The 17,493-nt window shown below is 38.6% G+C and overlaps 1 protein-coding gene across 8 annotated transcripts in view; it reads left to right on the top strand.

Moving 5' to 3' along the window:
- Positions 1-17,493, top strand: part of CCDC141 (coiled-coil domain containing 141) — a 195,146-nt gene that overhangs the window by 162,620 nt on the left and 15,033 nt on the right. For 7 of the 8 annotated variants that reach the window (XM_032479842.1, XM_032479840.1, XM_032479838.1 and 4 more), the window contains 5 exons: positions 582-731; positions 8,673-8,813; positions 9,541-9,729; positions 11,076-11,259; positions 14,202-14,314. In XM_032479842.1, the coding sequence (XP_032335733.1) occupies positions 582-731; positions 8,673-8,813; positions 9,541-9,729; positions 11,076-11,259; positions 14,202-14,314 (777 nt within the window). Of the gene's footprint in view, positions 1-581; positions 732-8,672; positions 8,814-9,540; positions 9,730-11,075; positions 11,260-14,201; positions 14,315-17,256; positions 17,392-17,493 lie in introns of all 8 variants that reach the window. The other variant, XR_004319964.1, reaches the window with a different exon arrangement.

Genomic DNA, 17,493 nt, shown 5'->3' with positions numbered 1-17,493 from the left:
ATCTGTCGCCATTAATAGAATCTGTTTTTACTAAGAAGAAATTTTCTTTTTAAAAAGTTTAATTTTATTAGTAAATTTATTTTAAAAAGGAAGAAAACAAGTAAGACGTCTCATTTTGCACGAATAATGTAAATTGTTCTCCAAGTCTGGCCTTGGCCTTGGCCTTGGCAGCCCTCTGTGCTGAGAAAGATTGGAGCACTTGCATAATGAAGCTGAGGTTAAGCTCAACTTGACAGGAAAATTATAGTGCAGAAGCCAAATGTTTCTAATGCATATTTTATGCCTTTTGAAGTAAAAATTATACCTTATAATGAATGGTGTCTCTGGGGAGTTCGATGTGATGAGCAAATCTTTAAAACTGAAGTTTTAAGACTGGAAATGTGAGGGTTTGTCTTTCCCAGGATTGGGTGTTGAGTGTCTGGTTTCTGTCTGAAATCATATGCAGAGATGCTTATGATAAGTAAATCCGGAGCCCATTTTTTAATGTCCTTTGTGAGTTTCACAATGCAGGTGAATAACACATTGGTTTCCTTGCTGTTTTGCCGTTCCCTTCATCGATGCCACTTCTCTTTCACTTTTAGAACTGCTGTAATGTTTCTGCCAAGAACCTGCAGCAGCAGCTAGACCTCCTGGAGCAGGATGGTCTACAGTGGCGAGCCCGGGCCGAGGACTCTGAACGGGCTCTGGCCCGCGGCGTGGAGTTCTGCACCACAAGGGACGAGATAAGCGAGGTGGGAACTGGCACAGCGCCCAAAGCCACTCTGAACCTAAAGCATATGTCTCAGAATCCACGTGTGTGTCACACACACACCCGGAGTGAATCAGGACCCTTTCTTTTCACCCTTGACCTTTAATTCACCAAGCAGTGGTCTCAGGGCTCAGAAAGTCTGAGTAAACATTAAGCTCTCACAGTTGATGAAATCAGTATGTTGTCAGTGCATAGAAAACCTAGAATGTAGTATTGGGTTTTTTTGTTTGTCCTCCTCTCCCCCGCAAACGCTTAGAGCAGTTGTTTTGCTTGAGTGGGTACAGCCCTCATGGGCAGAAGGGTGACACCCTCCGGGTGCGGCCAGCTCCTGCCTGCTGATTCTATTTAAGTACTGTTGACTCATGATGAAGCAAGTGCTAAGGGCCAGAGGGGAGCAGGCCTGCTGCCTCAGAGGCTACAAAGTGTTATCACCAAAGTCAAGTGGCTGGTTTCATATTTACTCAAACTTGAGTGGCTTCTCTGGCAAAACAACTCCTGGAGAAAAAGAAGTACCAGATGAAAGGTATCCTCCGAGTCCATGCACCCCCCACGCACATAATTCCACCTCCTCTCCCTCAATTCAACCCACTCCCCCAACCCCCAGATGTGTCCTGAGCCACAACCACCACCCTCCCCTACTTAAACTTTCCATTTGGAGGTTTGATTGTTCTGGGAGAGAAACATAGGGCAGCAAGGGTCCTGGTTCCTGACTGGAATGGACAGCAGAGTAGAAGGTACCATAATTCCAGATTTATCTCCTTTTAGAGCAAGGGGTTTCTGAGTCCAATAATCACAAGTCCCTTAGGAAAGTGAGTGGAGGGAAAAAGAAGTGGTGAACCTTCTTGAATCATTTTGTTTATGCCTAGTTTATACAGTCTAGGTCCAGTGAGTAACCAATATTATCAAACAACATGAGGGCATGGACGTGAGTATAAGTAACTAAACTCAAACCGTGGTCTAGCGCATTTATCGTCCACAGGCAAGTGTAGGAAGGGAGCATGGCTGGGAGGAAAGGAAAAGGGGGAGGGCAGGAGAGGCCACTTGGATCCCATTCAGCAGGAGGGAAACAGGAACTGACATCAAAAACGGTTTTCAGTTCAGCAGGACTGGAGAGTTTCTGCTCAGAGTCTGTGCCCCAGGGGGTCACTGTGGGCTAGAGACTCTTACTCCACTCAGGGTTAAACCCCTCGTGTAGCCTGCCCTCTGTGGTAGAATGGCCTCTGTGTGCAGTTAACGCTTCAGCCAGGGCTCCTTGAAGAAAGCAGTCTTATTTCTTCCCAAGGCTATAAAATTTAGATTCACAGTCATGGAAGTGATTTGTTTACCATCTTTCCCCGAACTTATCTTCTGTCTTCTCCTCCTCTTCCCCTACCTTCCCCCTTTCTCTTCCTCCTCTTTTTCTTCATCTTATTTTGGAAAACTTTTTAAAACTTTCCTTGCTGAAAATCTCTCTCCTGGCTGTGATGTTCGGCCCTGTTTTGGTGAAACCACAAGAGAGCAGGCTAAGGCTTATTCCCAGCTGCTGAGGCTCAGTGTCCCCCTTCCTGAAGCTCTGTGGCATTTATAGAGCTGGGTCTCCCTGTCAGGCCCTTCCCACAGTCTTGCTATTTACAGGGCTGTATCGTGATGAGCCTGTGCTGGGAGCCAGTGGGCTGGGAAGACAGATGTCCCTTCCAGTCACAGTAGGGACATCCCAGGATTGCCTGTACCATAACAGGAACAAGAAACCAGATACGTGCGGGTTTGATTTAGGAATCAGATATCACTGTAACATGATCTCAAGTAGTAAGAGAGCGATTCTTCCTATTTACTTCAACTTCAAATTCAACCAATCTTTGATGTAGGTTACTGTTTTGTATTTAAAGGATCTTTGAAAATTTTTGGCCCTTTCCCCCTTTCCTTACTTGTAGAGATAGAGAAGGCATGTCACAGTATATCATGCACAACCTGGGCTTTCCAACCACAAGCCTAATGGGAAAATCATCAGAAGGAATATTTTTCAGTGCCCTTTAGTAAAATAAAGATAGTGTGTCCTAGTTTGTATTGTGAACATCAGAGCCAAATTTTAGTTGCAATAATATTTGACACCTAGATATTTTTTATTATTATTATCATAATTAGCATTTGGTATAAGTACTTAAAACACTATGTAAAATTAAAAGCAATATGTTACACTAATTTTTTTGGTATAAAAAAATAGAGTCAGATGCCCCACCGGGAAACTAGACCAAGCACAGCATTTGATTTTTTAAGTTGATTTTAAAACACGTTATGCTTCCCATGCATTTAAAGTGCTTCTTGGAAGTTTACTGACTCTGAGTTGCAATTGATTTGGGAGGATCTTCATTTCTTAGATGAGAAGACTGAGGTATATACTGTTTTCACTTGAGTGGTGTGCTTCAGGACTGAGGGGTTCCTGCTCACACTGTTTCAGGGCATCAGCTTTGGGCTAGAGGCTCAATTGTTGGGTGCCAAATGTCACCTGTTAAACTCAGGGTTCACCATTCAGTTGATGTTTGAGCCCATTTCAACTACTGCATGGTCTGATGCTAAATATATCCTTTCACTCTGCTTCCTCCTCATCTTTATTTTCTAGCATATTTGTTACAAGCTGTTCATATGATCTGATATAATAGTACAGTTCATTTGGTTATTTCAACCAAGATTACTTTCTTACTTTCTTGAAGATGCCACAACTAACTTAGATGGTTTTAACTGCACTAAAGGCCACAGAAAAAGACTCAGTACCTCGAGGCAAAATAAAACGAGGTGTTCTAAATGTGATTTTTTAAAATGTGATATAATATTCCTTAAAGGCAAAGAGCCATGGTTTTGTTCCTTGATTGTCTTTGAATAACATGTTATTATTTTCTAATTTTATATAGTATATAACACATAGTTAATTGTAAGACCTCATTTTCTCCATGACTACTAGAAAACACAGTCCTCAGACTACCAGATTTTGCGGAGTTTTTTCTCCCCGTTTCACACAAAGGTACATTTGTAGGCAAGAATGTTGAATCTCAGTGTACATCTTCTTGCCGGGCAATATAAGTAAGTTGTTAATACACAAAGCATTAGAGAGGTTCTCTGCCACATTACATGACAGAACACCATCAGTTACTTACTCTTTACACGTCTTCTTTAGAAAAGTAGTAAGTTAATATTGAGCATGTTTTCTTCTTGCAACCTGACCAAAAAAATTACTTTCACATTTACATGATGTTAATGGAAATTTGTCACTGGAGCCTCATTATGGGTCACAAACAATTACTTTGCTGAAAAGAACAGTAATGACAGAATGGATTGGTATTCATTTTCTCAAAATAAATTTTGTGAACAGAAGCTTTCATATAATTATATTACTTCAGCCTGAAATTTTTACACTGTAGCAACATCTTACCCATCAGGAAGGAAACAGAAAAGGGATGGAGATAAATATATATATATGTATTCCGTATGTCAGAGTCTTTTGTTCCAGTCACATGGATTCTTTTGTCAATTTGAGTAAGTGGTTTATCTAAGCTCCAAGAAGATAAAGAAGATTAGAAGCAGTAAATTAGTATAGGGAAATAGTGCCACAGAGATATATATACACAACTAATAAAATTTAACTTCCTGATACTGTTTGGTGCTTTGCTATTGACAGAATGGCTACAGACAGACATCAACTGGCAGGAAAGGAAGGAGAAAAAAGAGGGTATAGGTGGGCAAAACCCCTGATGGGGCTGCAGTATGGTGTAGTACAGATAATTATTATTTTCCAGATTGGTGGTCTTAACTCACCATTTTAAGGAAAAAAACCCCTAATTGTCATCATTCAACAAATATCATCATGTAGCTACTGTGTGCCAGGCCATACATAAGAAGACAGAAGTCCTCAGCAAACTAAGAGTCTAGGGCAACTTAAAGCCCAGGGGACCTGCCAGTCACCAGTGCTCATTACTAGGCCCCACTGTGAGTCCATTTGGATGCTCTAGGTGAGAGGACAGAAAAGGTTATAATTTGCTCTGAAAATGTCCATCCATGGGGTTAAGATCTGTTCAAAGTTTGGTGTTTAACATTTGCAAAATGACTCTTCTTGCTGAAGAAGATAGAGAGCTGAAGGTTAAAATCACAGCTCTCATGTCCAGAAAATGAAACTGAAATATATTATGAACACACAACACTTGTAGAGTGGATAAAGTAACTATTACTGAGATAGGCTGCCATCTTCCATTTAAAATGCAGCAATTGTCTTCTCTTTCCAAGCTTCCCCACTTCCTGCTTTTGCAAGACTGGTCGTTAGCACAGGAAGATAGCCGTGTGGTTGCTGTTTGGAAGGAGGCCAAGAAAGTCTCGTCCCCAAGTCTCCCCAGCACTGAAGGCTACATGTTCTACCGTTAATAATTGTAGCGAGTCATTCAGGTTAAATTATGAGTCTTTGAGTCCCTTCCTTTCCAATGCAAGCATCCCTGGGAAGTGATACGGTTGCATCCTTCTTTCTGTTTCTGGAAATGAGCATCAGAAAGCTGTTTTTTCTTTTTTCTGGAGTGGACAAAATGGTGGGTGAGGAATGAAGCTTGTGAAATAGACATTAAGAGAAATGGACTACTTGTTTTGTATTTTTGCTTCTGGCCAATCATGGGTCATAGTTCCAACGAAAGGCTTTTGTTTTAAATACATTTTCTTAGTTTTAAAATGTCCCATGTCCCTGCCATAAATCAGGTTGGCCAGCCACAGACTCGCAAATAATACATTCATGTGCCAAAGTGGCCTCAACCAGCTCCGTCAAGACTAAAAATAGCAAGCCAGCCTCGTTTTTGTCCCTCTCGTTCTCTTCTGCTTCTTCTCAAGGAAGTTTCACTTATTCCTGACCCTGAGAGGGGCCTACTGCTCCCTGGGAAATTTGGAGAAGATGCTCATTCTGCTAGTTTCAAAAGAACTAGTCTTAAAGTCTTAATGATTTTTGTTTCCAATTCTAGATATAATAAATCAATCTGCTTATTCCGCAGCAAATATGGAGGAGCTGAACAAGTGGAGAGATAGGAAAATCACACTATTCATTGGAAAAAATATCTTTCTCCTGATTTTCTTATGACTTTCAGAAATTTTGTTAGTATGAATTAGAACACTGTTGAAAGATTTTGAAGAGGGTAAACTTTCTCTTGCCCCAGGCTTTGGGTGTCTTTTCCTGTTTCTGGGCTCCTGCGGAGCAGTTGTCTTAGCCATCGCCACCATTCCCCATTGTTGACGAGCTAACTAAAGTTAGAAACAGCTGCGTGAACAATGATGCCACAGCCGGGCAACCGTGGCACTCAGTTCCTTTAAAAATATGATCACAAGTTATGTGGGGATTAGATGGGAAGTTAGGTTTTCATATTGGAATGTGTAGGTAAGAAAATCAGGCACGGCTAGATTTTTCTGAAAATCTAGTTGCTGGAGGTCATTCCTGCCTGCTACCGTCCCTTGCATCTGCTGTCACCCTGAATTTGAGTTGGGAAAGGCACAGGATTTAAAATGGATTTCCAGTGGGCTCCAAAGAGAAAAGTGCCAGCAACTTTGTCAAAGGAGCTCATGTGTCAGAAAGAAACTGATCTCATTTCACATACCCATAACGCATGAACATACTTTGGCCTTATAAATCATCTTCAGTGGAAGTGCATACCTTCTGAGGCCAGCGGAAATAAAATCAGACTCATCATTTATCAGTCTTAAATTTCTTAACCTAAAGTATTCTTAAAATGTCATGGCTTCGAATTAAAGTGTTAAGGCTCAGCCTTTCTTCGTTCAGCATGTGGTTTTCAAATAGATGTTGATTTTTCCCATTTAAACAAGCAGATGTGACCCAGTGGTTATCAGGTTGATGACAGAGCTCCTCTTCCTTTCTTTAGACTGACGTTTATAATATATAGTATGTTCCAGAAACAGGGAAAAGAGACTATAAAATTTTATTTTCCAATGGATACATGTTAGTGACCGTGTTTTTTCTTTTCATTTTCATTTTTATTTTATTTTTATTAAAAATAAAACTTCTATTTTTAACTGTAGTAAAATAAACATAATATAAAATTTACCACTTTAACCATTTTAAGGGTCCAGTTAAGTGAGATTATGCACGTTCACATTCTTATACGACCATCACCACTGTTCATTTCCAGAACGTTTTCATCATCCCAAATGGAAACTCTGTACTCACTAGACAGGAACTCCCTACTGAGGACATGCTTTTTAATGCAAGAATCTCTGGTTTCCTCAGATGTGGTAGTAATTAGTTGCAGATTATGACTTCAGGAAAAAAAAGTTCCTGCCAGAGTTTTATGTGATTAACCAACAGTGGTCCCTTTACATCTCAATCCTGTAAAATTGACCTCATTTGTCCTTTCCCACTAATATCAAATATGTGCATATTAAAACATCAAATGTCAAAGAGTTTAAATATTAATGATTTATTTCAATTGAATACGATCTTTTAAATATTTTCCTGAGTTCTAATAGAGAAATCATTTTCAAATTTTAAAGCTATAGTTCCTTCCACTCCTTTGGAATATTACCGATTTATCAGTTTGAATGTTTTATGTGGTCTCTGGCCTTATAATTTAAAACTAATGTTCAACAACTTCATTTATCTTATAAAATAAGCAACACTGTTTAAGTATAGGTGTGGCAGGTACAAAAATTGCATTAGTGTAATAATTTCCATGTATGCAGTTTGGCGGGGGCTTTATAGATCATTGTCTTCAGGAAGTGGAGATAAAGGTCAAGGTTTTGTTTTTACAATATGCAGAATTTGAAATAAGCATTTGAGAAAGCAGGCATTTTCTAGGGAAGATATATTTCTCTGTATTGTAAGTCTATACTCCAGCATGTGCACAGCCTTTATTCCCTCCCAAATAATTTATTTGCTGTCTTTGAAAAGAATTTTAATGTCTTTCTGACTTTTCTTGTCATAGCTCAAATTTATCAACCGTGACATTGTTCATTCTTGGCTGTTAAATGCTTCCATATAATCTGAGAAGGTTTATGTTTTCCCTGTACTTCTCATTGCTGATAATATGAAGAGTGAGCTGCCTGTCAATATGTTTATCCTTCTTGAATATGGAGAAGGGCACAGAAAGCGGTGTGGTTAATGGAACTAGACGGCTTAGAAGTTTGGTTCACTGGTAAAGTTGAACTGTTTGTTCTTAAGAAAGTCATAATCTAAGCCGTTTTCAGTGGATAGCCATATACTCTGTTGATACACAAGTTAGCATGGCCACCATCAGTAGCAATTGGCATTTTACATTCCATTTTTGAGGGACCTTTGAAGTTAATGGCTTGTCTCTAAAAAGTAAATCTCTTCTGGAAACTGCCTGTGAAAAAATTTTGTAACTGAATTTGGGCAAATAAAGTCCTTTTCCTACTGCTGGTTCTCATGTTGGGTGTCACCTTTCACCCCACTAATGTCCTCATTGGTCTAAATGTCAACACTCCATTGACCTCTGCAACATGAACAGCTCCTTGGAGCCTTAATAAATGTATTCACGATGGGTGTAAGAGTATTACACTATGGAAGGATCTGAGACAAATGTTAGTACACAGAGAACAGAATGAGTTGGAAAATGGTGTCAAATTAATTCGAATACGAAAATTAGTATTGTTGGTAATGTATGATATGTTAAAAACTTTCTTGTTTGAAGGCCAAAGGATGTTCTGTAACTATAATATTAATTATAAATTACAAATTAAAAAATACTAAGAACAATTTATAATTACCTATATTTTGGGGATATGTCTAGATTCACATTATTCATTCACTTAGCAGACTTATTTTCTATTGAAAGTCACTCTGAATACATTTTGAAGGTTATGAATATTTTGAAGTGTAGCTATTTTGATTTATTGCAAGTGAATATTAGGATTCTCATTTTAAGAAAATCACCTCTTTCTTCTTATTGAACTGCAGCTCAAAGAGTCATTCAAAGACATCAAAAAGAAATTCAACAATTTGAAGTTTAATTACACTAAAAAGAATGAAAAAGCTCGAAATCTGAAGACTCTTAAATATCAAATTCAACAAGTTGATATGTATGCTGAAAAATTACAGGTAATGAGAAAGTATGTGTGTGTGTGCTACTACAATGATTGCAAATGTTTACATGTCAATTCTAGGTATCTAACCCTGGGGCTTTTTTAGAGCATTAGGACTGAAAAGAATGTTTTCAATTTTTGTAACAATTGGGTACTTCATGTAAAATACATTACATTGATTTATCTCTTGAAGTAGCTCCAGAATGATTTCTGCCAAACCTGCCCAGCCTCACTATTTCTATTCTTGACACACACACGCACGCACGCATGCACACACGCACGCATACCCCCTGCTTTTGTACACCCTGCTTTCTTTCCTTGCACCCACCTATGTCAGGAACTTCCTCCACTGCTCCTGCAGCCCCTTATACCTTCCTTGATTATCTCATATCCTGGCTAGATTATTTGAGTGCCTTTCTCAGGAGACAGTGAGCTAATTAAAGACAGTAAAATATTTCATTTTATGATCACTGTCTTTTTAAAAACTCATAGTATCATTCTCAAAATATGGACTAGATCCTGGTGTATAGTCAATTTTATACATGTTTGCTGAATGCTGAATCAATAAACTATCTGGAGGAAAATGCATTCTTTCCAAAATGTATTTTAAGAATTATGACTTTAACATATCATAATGGAGGAAGATATAAAAGTTTTTCCAAGTTTTCCCCCTCAATATTTCATCACTAACTAGCCTTGGAAATAAAAATTGAATGTCATTTTAAAATGTTTGTTTTGCACAGGTTTTGAAAAGGAAAATGGGAAAAGTTGAGAATAAAACTTTTTTCTTAAATTATCCAAATGATAAAGCAAATGTCCTTTCAGAAGCCATGAAGGATTTGCAGAAAAATGTGGATGAGTTTGACAAAGTTGTGACAGATTACAGGAAGAATTTGGACCTGACTGAGCATCTCCAGGAGTTGATAGAAGAGGTATCCTCTTCTTGTTGTAACGTTATCCGTGTTGTAATACTACTTTTTAAAATTACTCTGCTGCTTTAAAACAATGCGGCATTAGCTATTATTGTCATTAAATTCATGCATCATGTTCCTTTTCATGATTATTTCCTTAGGATAATTTCCTAAAGTAGGATTGCTGGGCCAAAAGGGATGCATGTTACAAGGTTTTGATTGTGGAAGATTTTACTAATTTATTCTTCTTACCAGCACCATAAGAGAGGTTCTCATTTCTCCATAACCTCATCAACTCAAGATGTTTAACCATCAAGGAATTGCTGGATATCTGTTAAACTACTCAAAATGACTTTTTATTTCACAGATTTTGAAAATGTTTAGAAAGAAAGGTGATACTTGGATTTTTCAGGTACAAAAATTGTTATTGGTGTTATTTTGTTTTTGTCAAGAGGATAAATGGAAAGGTATACATAAATTATATGAAATGTGACAAGATAAAGTTATTTGCACACTTCATATTGAAGAAACTCTACAGTTGAAGTTCCTGAGTGTTCTTTGTAGCCATTATTCTGAGATAGAAAACATCTCTCTCTACCACAAATGCAATAGAGCTTTTAGACTTCACAGCACATTAAGGAGGACCGTGATTATCATTCTTGTGTATCTGATGTATAGGTTCGCTGTACTTCTGTGGCATTTATTTAAAGCCAGCTCCTAACAGAGTCATGTGTTTCTATTTCTCACTCAGCCTAAGTGATTCTGGCCTTGCTCAGACACATTTCTTCCATCACAGTTACTTATTTTTGGTGAGAAACTGTCTCAATTCTCCACTGTGCTTTGAAAATATGACTATTTTCTATTAAGAAGAGTTTAAAGGCTATTCTTCAAGTGATATTTCCTCAATCTGTAGACTAAATCTTATTCTTAAAAGGGAATTTGTTTATTGGAGTGTTATTTGGGCAATACTTCATCCGTGTGTTAATGATTTCAATTAATGAGGCTGGATTTGTGTGTTTGCGCTCTTTCCTTTAGCTGACATTTGGATTCTTTTTAGCGCCATATGCTTTTCATACTGCCTGTTCTTGTAAGCCTGCAGCATTCATTTTAGGAATTATGCTTCAGGCACATCTAGGGAGGCTGGAAAATCAAACGAATTTCCATACTTCTTTCTTATCTGACTCTCATTTCCAAGTGCAAAAGTATATGACCATGTTTTGATCTTTTCTATATTAGGCCTCCGGGAGTTCCCACTAATGTGAATATAAATGTTGAGGAAATTGGAATTTGATACTTCAGTGGTCAAAATGAAGAACTTTGGAAGGACGGTGTCTCTTTAATCTATGTTTTGTCCCATTTTAATTTAGTGTCACTTTTGGTATGAAGATGCAAGTGCTACAGTTGTAAGAGTTGGAAAATACGCCACAGAGTGCACGACAAAGGCAGCTGTGGAAGTTCTCCACCAGCAGTTCCAAAAGTTTATCACACCCTCAGTGCCTCAGCAAGAAGAAAGGATTCAGGAGATCAGTGACCTCGCTCAGTGCTTATATGGTGAGGTCTCTTGTAAGATACCTAGTGATTCACCATTGAATGAATCTGTAGTGAACCTAATCCAGCAGAAGGCAGAGCGTGACAAGACCTCAGGGTCCTCACTCCACCAGCCTATTCAGGGAAAGGGTTCCGAGAGGAACGAAAGTGACCAGTGGGGAGTAGAGGAAGGCGCCCCTGGCTGCAGGAGATGAAGCCTGTGGATCTCTAATGACCGTTTGTAGACCCTCCTTCTCTATTCTCTTTTCTTCCCCCGTCCCAGCCATTCATCTTCAGGGTAATAAAACCAGAACAGTACTCAGCTTATGCAGACAAAAAAAAATCTAATTTCCACTGGAGTGATTCCTCAAAAAACATACAAAATTCCCATAATAGTTTAGGTAGGTAGAAAGCTAAGACTGAAGTCTACAGTCCTCTCATTTCTATGAGGGTTATGGTTCATGGATATAAGAGAGCTGGAAGATTTCCCCTCATCTTCCTCTCACTTGTGGAGTGAATGGAAGAACCCAAATTATCATCTCCCAGGTTGGCTTTCCTCTTCTCTGTGACTGTCGATCTGAGAAGTCTTTCTCTCTGAAGGAGGCCACCATTTAAAAGGCCTTTGGTTGGTGACAGTCCTTGAGGGTGCAGAGGAATAAGTTTCATGAATTCCCTGACAGTGTTAACTCTGAGGCTAAGAGTAATTCCTGGTGATTGGGCAAATCTAGCCCCAGAAGAAGACAGCAGCAGGTGCTGTGAAATGCTTCATTTGGCTGCCTGCAGCTGCTGCTAGATGAACATTTTCTCTCGTACCTGAAGCACTATCTATGGATAGCCATAAAAATTTTGTAGGACAATAGATATGCAATACCTAATATTACATTATTGAGAATAAATTATTAATGATTTTCCAAAGGAGAAGGGTAGAAATATAAAAATAATAAAATACAGATTTTATATAGATTGAAAATTAACAGAAATGAATGTGATGTTTCATTCGTACTGTAGTTACTGTATAAGTGCACTAAAAAATTCTGGAGACACTTGGCTCCTGTAGAATGGTTTATGTTTTCCTCTATTATTGTATTTTTCACACTGTAGCATAATCACCTTTTCATTTGTCTGCTCCACTGACCATAAGCTCCTGAGGGCAAGGAAAGTGTGTTTTATCACTATATTTCAGTGCCTATTCAATTTCAGCACATGGTAAGTACTCACAAAGACCCCATAAAAGTTATGTTACCTTCCCATCACACACAATCCCATATCCTGCTTTGTTTGTATTCCTGGCCCTCATCACCAGCTGACATATTGTGTAGTTATTTGTCTGTTGTTCCCTTCCAGAGTAAAAGCTCCTTAAGAGATGAGATTTTGCCTGTTAGTTCACTGCTTCATGTTTCATACAGGTGCTTAACAAATATTTGATGAATAAGTGACCCACTAAATGAATAAATGAATGGCATGGGTCTTTATCCACTATGGATTTTAAATTTTTTTCATCAAGTAAGATACTTTAGGAATATTATATCAACTTTTGCTGGCCACCCAGGCATTATTGAACCCAGAATTTTAATGCAAATAAATTTATCTAAAAAAAAATGTGTGAGTACACATTATGTACCAGGAGCTGTGATTGATATAAAGACATATAAGACCTAGTTCCATCATTCAAGAATCCAATCTATGCCTAGAAATCACAATATAGTAAATGCAATGAGAAAGGTATAAAATGCGTGTATTAGTTTGCTCGAGCTGCTGTAACAAAATACCATAGACTGCGTGGCTTAAACACCATAAATTTATTTCCTCACAGTTCTGGAGGCTGGACGTCTCAGATCAAGGTGCTAATAGAGTTGATTTCCGCTGAGGCTTCTCTCCTCTTGCTGCCTCTTCACATGGACGTCCCTCTGTGCACAAGAACCCCTATTTCCCCAGTGTCTCTCCCTCTTCATATACAGACATCATCATATTGGTTTGGGGCCCCACCCTAATAGCCTCTTTTTAATTTAATCACCTTTTAAAGACCTCATCTCCAAATATGGTGATATTCTGAGATACTGGGAATTGGGGCTTCAGCATATTAATTTTAGGAGGGACACATTTCAGCCCATAACAATGTGCAATACTAGTTTAGCCTAAACTGTGGAGTCCAGTAGTCCAGGTTTAAATCTCTACTCCTCCAGTCATTGTCTGGGTCACCTGAGGAGATTCCTTTGTGCCTCAGTTTCCTCACTAGGAAATGCAATAGAACCTATCAGAGGAGGATTATGTTAACTAATGCATATAAAGTGCTGAGCCACAGGCAATAATAAGCACTCGCCCCATGCTAGGTCTTCGTAATATCATTCCAACAAGGAGAGGTAAAATCCAGTTGGGAAAGGTTCAGAACACTTTCACAAAGATGTCGGCATTTGAGGTAGACCTTGAAGAGTGAGTAGGATTTGTCAAGCAGAAATAGGGAGGTGGGGGAGGGCCTTCCCAGTACAGGAAAGAATACTCAGTGGCTGTGGGGAAGAGTTGCTGGTTGAGTTTGGCCAGAGATGAAATAGGTGAGAAAGTTAGGGTGACATACTTTTGAGAGAGGCAGGTTGAAACCATATCATGGGGAGCCTTGAATGTAGGCTCTTCTATGTAGTGAAGAACCACTGAATGTTCTGAAAAGAAGAGAACTGATCAGAATGGAGCTTTAAGAATACTCATATGGCAACACTATTTGGGTTACATAAAATTAACGTGGCACAGCAAATGTGACAGTTTTTCTAGAATACTTGGTTTTTTCAAAAATGGCTTTATGTATGTATGTATATATGTATGTATGTATTTATCTGTTCAACAAGTCTTTATTAAGCATTTACTATCTACCAGCCCTTACAACTGGACACTGGGGAGATAAGTTCTTGCCTGGGACTTTTTTTTTCCCTGCTAAGGATTTTACTTTTAAATATAATTTTATCCTTTCTCCCCAGGTTTTGAGGAAGGACAGAAATGTGCTGAGAAAATAGTGGCCAAACACAAGGAGGTCCTTGAATCTGTTACTGAATTATGTAGCTCTCTCACAGAGCTGGAGGAAAAGCTGAAGGTAATTTCTTCTTACCAGAGTATGTATTTTTAAGTGGTATAAATAAAAATGTGTTGAGCAAGTGTCTTCTGGTGCAAAGATGTTCTAATGAAAATTCTCAAGGGACAATGTGCACATTTGTCTCACAGCTTTCTAACATAATTATCTGGGTGTTTCTGATAATTCTGTTTCTTTTCTATCATGGCAGAGAGAAATATTGCTGAGAATGAGGGCCAAATAAAATTAAGGTGTCTCGTTAACATTTTCATGGATCACAACTTAAAGAATAAATGTGTGCTGGTAAAATCAAAATCAAGTCTGTATTAAGTAACCTTACGTTTTCATTCATAAATAATGAACACAGGTGGTTTTTTTCCCTCCAAATTGTGGCCCCAAAGAAAATAAAACTAATATTCAGGTATTATACTCATTGAACATCTAGCTTCATGAAAATATTAAAATAATCATTAGCATCTTTCATGGAATAAAAAATTGATGGTAAAAAATACAGAGGAAATGTGTTTATGACTCTACCTAGGCAAAATCCAGTTAAAAGAGAGAAATGTACACATACATTATTTTGTCTCTATCATGTTAAAAAATGGTTTCATTAGTGCTGTGTTTGCAGCTGGCTGAAAGAACCAGAGTTATTTAGGATGAAGACAATGGCAAGGTTGCTAAGCACACAGGCTCTAGGGTAAAACACAGCCCCCCAAGGAATGCCAGGTCTCCAGATGACTGGATTTGTGATTTGGGGGAAATTCCTTAATGGCCCAGAATCTCAGTTTCCTGATCCATAGAATGGACATAGAGGAGTCTCATCACAGAGTACCCCTGAGGACTGAACGTGAAGACACCTGTGATTATTCTCGTAATTGCTGTTGTTATCGAGATATAACTGTGCTCTTGCAGTTCAAAGCAGAATTATATCTGTTCTAGCAACCATTTTTTCTGTGTAAATTTCCATGTCGTAAATTTGAATACCATCCCATTCAAATTAGTTTGCTAAGCTTTCTATTCAGTGGGTGCCCAGTCAAATTATCTTTTTCCTTTGGTTGAGAATCTAGATTTTTCAACTTTTTTACCATTTTACATAACACTGTGGTGAACATCTTTGTACATGAAAGCTTTTATCTTTCTTTCGTATTATTACCTACACAAAAATTCTCCAGGGCAGATTTGGGTAAATGGTTATAAAGTTTTCAATGTTTATATATATATTTTGCTTTCTGGTTTTTTTTTTTACAATTATAGTGCCACCAGTAATGTATGAATGTACCATATAATTTGTATTATCTTTTTCAACATTTGTCATTTCCTCCCCACCTTCACCCCACCCACTGAGGATCTGTTTCTTCCCCTGACTTCTGTCTGATACACAGCCTGAAAATCGCTGCTACTTCTGACTCTTTGCTGTTGCCTATAACATCCCTTCCATTTAATAAAACCTATTCCCTTAAAGTTATATCCCTTTCCAGCTTTTCACCTTCATGGCTACTGTTCCTGGAAACTGTTTCTACCCCCTCTCTCCACGTCCTCTTTCTCTGATACTTCTGCACTCCCTGAGTCAGGAGTGCACCCTCTCTTTCTCATCCCCTATCTGTTACTTGGATTCTCTTTTCCTGTAGTCAGGAGCCTCCTAATTATTCACTCTAGCTAGATGCCCCTTTCTGAATATAGTTCTGCTAGTGTCATTTTTTACATTGAAAGTACTTCGCTACAAACTCTTCCTTGCTTAGCGAGTCAAGTTCAGACTCAAGGCCTTCCAGTGTTCTGAGGCTGATGGTCTTTCCAAATCACTGTGATTCTGCATTCATTGTAGCTTCCTGTCTCACTGGTCTACCCCCTACATTCCTAAGTTTCCTGCTTCTAAATTTTGACAGTAGCCACTGCTTATCTGCAGTTTTGCTCTCTGTGGTTTCGGTTAGATGCACTCAACCTCGGTCTGAAAATATTAAATGGAAAATTCCAGAAATAAACAATTCATTAGTTTTAAATTGTGAGAGACCACCTTCACATAACTTTTGTCACAGTATATTGCTATAATTATAATTGCTCTAATCTATTTGTTATTAGTTATTGTCATTAACCTATTACTATGCCTAGTTTATAAATTAAACTTTATCATAAGTATGTATGCACAGGAAAAAACATAGTTCATGTATATAAAGTTTTTGGTACTATCTGCGGTTTCAGGCATCCACTGGGCATCTTGGAACGTATCCCCTGCAGATAAGGGCCGACTACTGTACTTCACGTACATGACCTTCTATCTCTCTTATCTAAATTGTTGATCCCTCAAAGCCAAACCCAAATACTGCCTTCTCCACAACTCTTTCCTCAGCTGTATCACTCCCCCTCTTACCTCCCAAAGCATCTGTGTTCCTTCCTACCAGTCATCGCATATAACCATCACTGCCATCCCAGCCTCTCTACCTGATCATACTTGAGGAAACCCCTGTTCAGTTTAGAGTCTCACACAGCACTTAACACTACGCTTTCCCTAAAACAAGTTCTCCAGAAGGTGTTTTGGCGTTTGTAGTAAAAGCTCAAGGGATTGGCACAGAAAAGAATCATTCAGGAGCTCAAATAGTCTTGATGTGGGTGGATACAAAAATGAGGAAGGGCCTCTCTGGCAAAAAAAAATAGGCATCAGCATCGCGCTACAAGTTACAGCCTGAACAAAAGGCTGTCAAAGAACGCTTACTAGCACTTTACAGATGTTAGCATGCGAGCATAAATGCCTAGTTTTCATGTCTGTAGGGTTGATGCTATGACTCTCTCTTGTGGAGGTTACTGAAAAGGAGGCCCAGAAATCCCTGTCAAGGCTGAAATAGTGAAAATAATCCTTTCTATTTGTATAGCAGTTTGAGATTTACAAAGGATTTTGATATATATTACCTCTATAATTTCCAAACAGCCTTATGATGGACATAAGGCAGATGTTGTTTTCTTTGTTTTAGAGAGAAGTTCAAAGAGGGTGAAAGAGCTCTGCTTGGAGCCCCACACTCAGTAGTGGTGGATCCAGAACGTGAACTCAGCTACAACTCAAAATCGAGTACTCCTTCCACCACTGCCACTTGAGAATTAGCACTCAGGTGTGTACTAAAGCAGAGTAACTTATCCAGTGATACAAACCAGTTTAAGTTTTAGAGTTGAGAGTAAAAGCTGAATCTCCCCAGTAAAGGTCTCCCCAAATC

Source organism: Camelus ferus, chromosome 5 (genome assembly GCF_009834535.1).
Source record: "Camelus ferus isolate YT-003-E chromosome 5, BCGSAC_Cfer_1.0, whole genome shotgun sequence".
NCBI lineage: Eukaryota > Metazoa > Chordata > Mammalia > Artiodactyla > Camelidae > Camelus > Camelus ferus.
This window is presented reverse-complemented; position numbering and strand designations above follow the sequence as displayed.